At 51.3% G+C, this 9,377-nt stretch overlaps 1 protein-coding gene across 1 annotated transcript; it reads right to left on the reverse strand.

Moving 5' to 3' along the window:
• Positions 1-1,091: 1,091 nt before the first annotated feature.
• Tac3 (tachykinin precursor 3) lies at positions 1,092-7,540 on the reverse strand. Its single transcript, XM_028886199.2, has 7 exons — positions 7,339-7,540; positions 6,693-6,811; positions 4,534-4,639; positions 4,357-4,386; positions 3,713-3,766; positions 3,353-3,425; positions 1,092-1,351 (listed from the first exon to the last, which is right to left on the reverse strand). The coding sequence occupies exons 2-6, from the start codon at positions 6,804-6,806 to the stop codon at positions 3,370-3,372; spliced, it is 360 nt and encodes a 119-aa protein (XP_028742032.1). The 5' UTR covers positions 6,807-6,811; positions 7,339-7,540; the 3' UTR covers positions 1,092-1,351; positions 3,353-3,369.
• Positions 7,541-9,377: the final 1,837 nt, after the last annotated feature.

The raw sequence follows: 9,377 nt of genomic DNA on the forward strand, positions 1-9,377 counted from the left end.
TTACTAAGTGCCGGAGTTGCTGACTGAATTTCCCCAGGTCTTGCCTAGAAACATTTCAGAATGTCTATTTTCCCCTTTTCTGAAAGTCACCTTTGACTTTGTTACAAACTATCCAAATGTGTTAGTTTTCCCCCTTGAAACAGAGTCTCCCTTTTGTGGCCCAGACTGAGTGCTGGCGTGTACCAGGCTTTTTCTTTTGGGCTACCAATCAGCTCCCAAATCATGACCCAGACAATTATTAGTTTTGAATGCTTGACCTACCTTAGGCTCCTTCCTGGCTAGCTCTTTTAAGTAACCTGTTTCTGTTCATCTGTTTTGCCTCGGGGCATTTCATCTTCTTTCTTCCTGTATGGCTTACTTCGACTGCTTCTCTCTACCCGGCGGGCCGACTGCTGCCGACTTACACCCCTGGTGTCCCTCTCTATCTCCTCATTTTCTCCTTCTTCCTTCTATTTATTCCCTCTGCCACCCAGCCTTTCTCTTCCCAGCTACTGGCCATCCAGCTCTTTATTAGACCAATCGGGTGCCTTAGGCATGCAAGGTGAAACAGCTTTTCATAATTAAACAAATGCAGCATAAACAAAAGTAACACACCTTTACACAGTTAAAATAATAGTCTGCAGCATAAACAAATGTAACACATCTTTGCCCGGTTAAAATAACATTCTACAATACTGAGGTACAGGAATAACATTGCACAATACTGAGGTACAGTTGTGTGCCACCCCCCCACCCCCCCACCCCCGCTGTAGATTTGTCCTTTTAATCACCAGAACAATTAATATATATCCAAAATGAAGATATGTCTATTTAACTATCATGTGTAGTGTTTTGTGTGTGTGTGTGTGTGTGTGTGTGTGTGTGTGTGTGTAAGAGAAAGGGCCCATGCCATGACACAATGTAGAGATCAAAAGACAATCTTTGAGACTCCATTCTCTTCCTTCCATGGTGGATTCCGGGTATTGAACTCAGGTCATCAGGCCTGTGTGGCAAGCCCCTCTACCTGCTGAACCACATTGCAAGCACTGTATCATCTTTTTGGATATATGTGTTTCTGGGGAAAAAAATTCTTTCATCAACCAATCTCTCACTTGGCTCCTTTGTAAAAATCCTTTATTGTTGAAGAGGAAACACTGTATTTTTAATGCAGGACACTACAGAAACCATACTGGATACTTAGTGCCCAGGGGATTGAGGCTATTCACATGCAGCTTCCATGCTGAGGAGGAGAGGGAATCAAAGGGAGGAAGGTACAAGTTTGGGAAAGAGACAGGGAATCAGGAGAGCATGCGCTGGGATTGGTACAGGGACTATGTCTTTATGATGCAGCCCGGGGTCCAGAAGTAGAGTGCTAAAGACAAAAATAAACAAGTAAAACGTTAAAATCACATCTTTGTCCCACAAAACGCCCACTGTCCCACCCACTGAGGGGAACAAGGGACGGCCATCTCTGCAGAAGGGAAAGCTGAACTCTCAGCCATCCCAGCAGCCTTTGGGCTGGGGGACCATTGGCAGGCAGCAGGTGCCCGCCCCTTCCCCGATGTGCTAAACACGGTGTCCTGGTCTGTGGAGAGCATGCAGAAAAGCGACCAGTTCCTATCACCCAGCACTCCCTGGAGGCTGGCGCAGACACAGCCCGTCCACAGTGACCGCCCCCCCCCCTCGCTTAACCCAGTCCTTCTGAATGACTTCCGTTTTCAGTAGCTTCATGTGAATGAAATAAAATGACGCAGTGTTGATCCACCTCCTCTAATCGCCTTTAAATGCTAGCCCCTGGGGACTGCATGTCCCATCTGTCTGCACCTAACAGGTTTAGAATACCGTCAGTGGTGAAATTAGGAAGGCAGCAATTACTGGCTCAGTCCCACTGAAAGAACTTGGATTCACCAGCAAATATTAAAAGTAGATTTCCACAATGCGCTTGCATTTACCATTTGTATAAAATACGATGGCAAAATTGCACTGTAATTATCTTTATGGCCAGTGCATAACGTTGGAGGAGAGTATGTCGCCCAGATATAGCTACCCGTATAATTATCTGGCCATCGGCAGGACTGAAATAACCATCTAATGAGAGCAAAATGATATGGTAAGCACCATGTAATCAGCAAGTTACAGTTATTACAGCCCTTTGTGCCCTCTCACCCCACAGTAAATGGGGGGCCGGAACTGGTCCCGGGTCCGAGGGAGCCGTGAACAGGTGGGATCAAGGGTCAGCTTCTGGGGTCTCAGACTGGCCACCGTGAAACCAGTGACTGAATTCCCAGAGCAAGAGGAGAAAGGAAGGAGGCTGTGTAGACCGCAGAGGCTTCCCAGGGCCCCCACTCACTCTTGTCTTCCTTCTCTTTAGAAGCCAGAAAAAAAAGGAAGGCATCAATTAAGCTGCTGATGCCGTGTGTAGGTAGACTACATCAAGGCAGAAGTTTCTGTGTTTTGACTAGACTTCCCCGAGGGACTTTCACACTAGTGGACAAGTGAGGAATCTCTCAGCCCACTCAGTCCTGAGGTCTGGCCTAGATGGCTTTCAGCAGTCAGACAAAAGCCAGCCAGGGGAACACATGAGGACATTTTCCACCCACTGTTCCCAACACTCAGCTTCTAGACCGGAAGAGCCATAATATAGATGACTCCCAGTGTGCCAGGAACCATTATGAAGGCTTTGTCTGTAAAAGCACAACCTTGGGAGATTTTATCACCATCCTTATATTCCAGATGGGGAAACTGAGGCACGGTGGAGACACAGCTAGAGAAAGGCAGGTCCAGGATTGAATGTGAGTCGTGTTCTAATACATTCTGCTGCAGTGGGTGGCTAAGATGTGGTCTCCAGCTATCTCCAGACTTTTTAGCATCCCTGAATCTCTCCCTAAATCATAACTGTACTGACTGCATTCTGAGACTGTAACCCAGCGCAGTTCAACCTCCTCGGGAGAGCAAGCACTCCAGCTGTGAATCAGACTTCCAGTGACTGAAAGACGATTTCACCATCTTTTGTACAGATCACAAGAAGACGGTGTCTAAAAAAAACCCACCAGCTGACCGTTGGAGAAGCCTCCACAGGACCCCTCTCCCTGTTTCCTACCACACTCACTCTGTCTGCTCAGTAATCAACAGAGTCCATGACACAGGAGAAGGAGATGAAACAGAGCAGTGGGGATAAGTGTGTGCCCGTCTCTCTCTGAGGTCATTGCAGTTGATGCTCGGTGTGCTGGACACCGGCAATGTATCTGTGTCTTAGGGCAAAAGTGTGTGCACTGGTAGTGTCTGTGAGTACCACAGCTGACAGCCCCCGTCCCCTCACCCCCTCACCCCTCACCCCCTCACCCCTCACCCCCTCACCCCCAACAGTGCTTACCTTATTCTCACGGATGCCTATTTGAGGGTGCGGAAACTGGGGGTATTCTCTTCAGTCACATCAGTGGGAGTGTCTGGGGTGGAGCAAGCAGGACAGTTAGGAAGAATTCTGAATCAGTGAAGGGCTGGCTGTGCCAGACAGCACCGGAACCTGGGGCTGGGAGGATGGGGAGGAGACAGGGCCTTCTGTCCCTCGGCCACAGCAGGGCTGTCCTACTGTGCTCAAGGGAATGGCCGAGAAAGGAAGAGACACACCCACTACAACGGAGAAAAGTCTCATCTTCCTCTCTGGTGACAAACTGGGAGGCACCTCTGACACATCCTTGGCAGTACACAGACCTTCTTGCTGGATGTACCCTACCTGGCTGGCTGTTCCTCTTGCCCATGAGTCCCACAAAGAAATCATGCATGTCACCTGAAAGAAAAGGCCAGTGTTGTCCACACACATGTCAAGACTTCTTAGACTGGAACTCATCCTCTCTCTGTCCCTCTCCCTCTCTCTCGCCAAAGCCCTGGAGTTTCTGGTGTAGCCCAGGCTAGCCTGTACTTTCCATCTCTCCTTTCTTAACCTCTGAGCTCTGGAATTACAAATGTGTGTCACCACATCTGGCCCCTCTGTATCTCCTTGGAGCCTGAACTCCACGGCCAGCAGGTGTATTATCTGCCCGGCTTCTCTTCCCACCCCCTCCCCCAACACTCACACACCCACATTTCATCACTTGCCTACCACAGCAGGTGCCTGGCTGAGGATCGCCATCGCCATCGGGAGAGCCCCTCAGTTCCCAGGGACCAGCCAGTGAGGGATGGGGCAGTCTCCCACGCCCCTCACACCTGCTCTCTCCTTGCTCCCTGGCACCATCTCCCCCTCAGAAAAGCTGGCTAAGCAATTGCAGCTGGCGTATTGTCCGAACCGGCCGAGATGAGGTCAGCCAAAATGGCTTACTGACTGCATGCCCGTGGAACTTTGGGCAAACGGTCAGCACAGATGATCGAGAAGCTACTCACGTTTCTGAGGAAGCGATGTCTCCTTAGGTCCTGTGAAGCCAAGCCCAAGAGCGTAGGAAGCAGCAATTAGAGAGAAATTCCAATCACAGCTAACTCACTAGGACACCCCCCATCTCCCGCCCCCCAAGGGGTTCCCCAGTGTCCCTGTGCCCCTCCCCCTCCAGAGCGGCCTCCTACCCATGCTGGCCTTGCTCAGCACTTTCAGCAGCCCTTCCAGAGAGACGGAGCGGCTGTCGTAGAGTCTCCGGAGCAAAGACTGGGGCAGCTGGTAGTGGTCGGAGTCCTTGTAGGGGAGAGGAGCAGAGAGCTGAGGGACAAGGTCCGCACCCCATCCACCTGCTCTCTTCTGGCACAAAACAGCCTTACCCCAAACCCCACCACAGTTGAATCCCATACCCCATTTCCTTCAGGATTTCCTCCGGCTTGCCCTGGAAGAGAAATGGGTGTGTAAAGTGTGATGGGTGAGCAGGGGCAGCAGCCCTGGGATCATGTTAGAAATGCAGACTCCTACCTGGAACCTGGACAGGACCTGAATCTGAATGTGACCCCATGGTGCTCATGCGCATGGCAGAGTTCGGACCCATGTCCGCCTTGGACTGACTTCCTGGGGTGCTGACCATGCTGTCCCCCAAGACCAAGGGTGATTGTCTCCTGGAATCCCCCCATCCAGCTCCTGCCACCTCTCAGTGACAAAGTCACAGCTTCAGAAACCAGCTTGTTCAAAGATGGCGCTAGTCCATTGTGTGAGCCATGAACTCCCCACACCCAAGAAAGGCCCACCACACTTAGCAGGTGTCCTCTAACCTGAATCTCGGCTTTGCCCTTCTCTGGAGTCCTAGTGTCCTTGGGCTGCAGGGGACACCCAGGATATACCCTAGACACATCACCCAGGCACCACCCCACACATGTATTCCACCCAGTGTCTCTGGTACCCACAGACCTCGTCTCTTTTGTTGACCAAGAGAGGCAGGGGGTTTTCTGGGTACCCTAGCACTGTAGCGGGCTTGTCTCTGAAGAACCCAGATCATCTGACGACCCTGACTACACAGGGTCCAGCTGGACCTGACACTCATGCGGCAGCGAGTTTTGTCTGGATCTGATGCACAACTGCTGCTCCCTGCACATCTGCCCGGGAGAGCATGCATGTTCTCTGCGCGTGTGTGTGTGCGTGTGTGTGTGTGTTCTCTCTCTCTCTCTCTCCTCCTCCTCCTCCTCCTCCTCCTCCTCCTCCTCTCCCTCTCCCTCTCCCCCCTCCTCTCTCTGCCCAGCACGTAGCTTCCCAGAAGAAGCCACTTTTTCCAAATTGTTCGAATACTCAGCCCACCTCCTGTAATGAGATGCTAAGCAGATTGGAGCTGGAGAGGCAGAAGGCTTCGCACGCTGAATTTGTAACAAGTCCCACCTGTAATCATCTTAAAAGCATTTGTACCAATGTAACTGCTGTCAGCTCAAACCCCTAAAAAGGCTTCCTCCCTGCCCTCCCCCTACACCGACCCTGACAAGTCCTTTTCTTTTTCTTAGAGGAACTTTGGAAATCCAGGCTCACCCTGGCTTGCTTTTTTGATTTCTGTTTTACCAGTCTAAGCAGAGGCTAGATGTAGGCAAGGGAGAGGAGAGAAGAGGAAACCTTGGGACTTAGACACTCCTGAGACTGTGGGAGGTGGGTGCGCGCGGAGGATGGGGGCGGTATCCGCATCTTGAAAATAAAAGAACACGTGTCACCGATAGATGAAATAGTCTGCAGAGGGCCACTTGGGGAAGAAATTCTGCGTGCGTCTGGCTCCATCGAGGGAGGGAGAGCTGTCCCTTGCCAAGAGACAGCGCTGAGCCAGACTACAGAGAACTTACGCCGCCGACTTACGCACAGCACCACTCCACCACTGTGTCACCAGCAAAAACTGAACAACATATTTTTTCATTTTAAAAAATTAAATTAAAATATAATTACATTATTTCTCCTATTTCCTTTCTTTTCTCCAGCCTCTCCCATGTGCTCCCCTCTTGCTCTCTCAAATCCATGCCTCCTCTTTAATTATTGTGATACATATGTGTACATATATGTATGCAATGTGTATATATGTATTATATATATATAAATGTAAACTGCTTAGTCCATAGAATGCCGAGTAACATTTTTTAAGGTACACGTTATCTACCAGATATCCAAGACACGGAGAGATGCCCTGGATACAACATAAACAGGAGAGGACCAGAGATATAGAGAAATTTAGAGACAAAACCCAACCCCGCCAGCCCACCTCCCTCCCTCCAGCTATCCAGACAGACAGAATCCCAAGTCTCCCTGAGGGACTGGACTCTGTCAGGGGACATCTTACCTTACTGTGCCTCCCACCAGGTGCCACCTGCTCCTGAGACTCCTCACAGACAGCCCCAAAGCTGCAAGCCACACTGAGCGCCAGGATGGCAGCGAACAGCATGGCGCACCTCATGGTGTCTAAAGGACAAAGGTGAGAATCAGGGAAGACACAGCCTGGTGGGGACCCGGCGGGCCCTCCCGACCAGCGCCTGGGCTCCACCGTGTTTTTCCAGCTCTTCACCTCCCCTATCCAAGCCCTGATCTGAAGAGCGTGAGATGCACCTCTGAGAAGGGGGTCCCCCTATTAAACAGCTCCCCAGGATCTGCCTACCAATGAGCAATGATGTGGTGTTGGGGGTCTCTAGATGATAAGGACGATAGATTCACAGGACGGGATCTGGTCTGTTTCTTTAGCTTGAGAAGAGATCCCAGTTATTGTCTTACAGTACTAGATAACCCCGAGACTTAAAGAAAAACTTTCTAACCTGTAAGAATCCGTCTCAATTCTGGCCCCAGACGCCTCTCCATCCTGGGGCCTTTTCTGATTGCCTTCTTGGTACTCTACCTGCCTACCAGAGGCTGCCCTCTCCTTTATCCCCTTCTGGTCCTCACCCATCATCCTCGGTGCCAGCTTCAGCCCCCCACACTATCCTCCCAGGACCTACCTGTGGAGCTGGCTGGCTGGTAGGATCAGGGAGCTGGCTGGTGCTGCTGGGGAGACCGAAGAGAGTGCAGGGGCTCTGGAAGGTGGCAGGAACCAGTCCCAGCTCCCTGATAAAGGTTCTGGGAGGGTTTGGGGGAGCCGAGGGGAGGGGCTGAGAGTCACCAATCCCAGGGTGGCTGGAGGGGAGGAGGAAAGCTGGTAGGGTAGAAGATGCAGGCTGTAGTCACACACTCAGACACGCAGGCGCGTGCACACACACACACACACACACACACACACACACACACACACACACACACACACACCAGAACCAGCAGCGAGCCACAGTTGTCCAGCAGCCTGCTTCCCAAAGGCACCCAAGGCAGGCACTCGAAAGAATGCCGTAGTGTGTGATTTCTCACAAAACCGCCTGACAGGTCCAGCTCAATAGGTGTGTCTCCTGGACCTTCTTCTCATACCTCACCAGCTCCTCTCCCTTCAAACCTCCGAGCTTGACCACCAGCCTGGAGCAGCTTAGACCGGTGTCTCTGTCCCTTCCACCATCAAGACAGCTGGGGCTGAGGCCCCCCTTGAAGACTGGGGGCGACTCTGGCTCCTTCCACCCTCCTCCCGGTGGAAGCCGTCCCATGTCCTCGTCCTTACCCCAAGGGAGAAGCAGGGCTGCTGGGGTGAGGACTGAGATCCCCCCTCTGCCTGCCCCCCATCTCCCCACCCTTTTCAAGCTTCCTGACTGCATCAGCTGCCTCAGCTGCCTCTTGCGGGAGCTCCACCTTCCGTCTGTCCGTCTGTCTGTCCGTCCGTCCTGCTCCCGTCCTGCTCGTGAGGACCGCTCAGCTTGTCCTCGCCTTGCTCTGCTTGGCAATGTTCATTTCTTAATTGCCTCCCTTTTTTTTTTCCCCCTCAAAGCTCAGACATCCTCTTCTCTGACCCTTCTCGCTCTTGTCTACATACCACACAGATGAGGGGGCTTTTCTGTAGTTTCTTAGCCCAGGACAGAGAGCCAGAGGAGGAGAGCCAGGGTCAAAATTAGAACTCAGAAAGGGCCAGTAATGCACTCACTGGGAAAGCAGCAGCTGGAACCTGGCCAGAGTGTGGATACACATTTCAGGAGCTTAGATAGGCAGTGGGATTTGATTTTTCCTCACCTCCACAATAGAAGTAAGAAATATGCCCATTTTTCTGATTAGGAAACTGAGGCCAGGGAGGTTCAGTGACTTGCTCCAGTGTACACAGCAATCTGGCTCTTCTTACTTCAAATCTCTCAGGTTGTTTGTTTTATTGCTTGTTTGTTTGTTTGTTTGTTTCAAGACAGGGTTTATCTGTGTTAACAGCCCTAGCTGTCCTGGAACTCACGCTGTAGACCAGGCTGGCCTCAAACTCAGAGATCTGCCTGCCCCTCCCTCAGGAGTGCTGGGATTAAAGCTGTGCACCACCACCACCACGCAGCTAAGTCTCTCGATCACTGCATGGGTATGTTGACCTTTGAGGGAACGATTTGCTCTTCCAGGAGGACTCAGAGGGACATCTTTCTGAGTCTCAGGGATTTGGAAACATTAACCCTTTGACATCTGGGGATGAGAAGGGAGTGGTGTGTGCTCCCTGATCACCACAGACTCCTCCAATCGCCCTATTTATAACTGCTTCCACCGTGAACCCCCCCTACCCGCTTCTCCCAGGACTTATTATATCCAACATGCTGATAATTTGTTTCTTGTCTCTGTCAAATATACCAACCCCACCAAGCATCGCATGGACAAGAATTTTTGTCTGTTATTGTAACCCCTCACTCTATAGTATTTGGCACATCATAGATGCTCAATAAAACTTTATGAAAAAGGAAGCCAGAGCCAGGTTGGTTGGTTGGTTGTTGTAAATTTCTGCCCCCAAACATGAACACCACTAGCACTGACGGAGTCCTGAATCCTTCCTCCCCACGCCACACACCCTGGGACTCGGGTCATAGTGATCGAACGTCACCCTGGCTGCACAGGGCCCCTTGCTCACCCCAGAATGTGGGTAGCAGCTGGGTATCAAGGTCTC

Source organism: Peromyscus leucopus, chromosome 18 (genome assembly GCF_004664715.2).
Source record: "Peromyscus leucopus breed LL Stock chromosome 18, UCI_PerLeu_2.1, whole genome shotgun sequence".
Lineage (NCBI taxonomy): Eukaryota > Metazoa > Chordata > Mammalia > Rodentia > Cricetidae > Peromyscus > Peromyscus leucopus.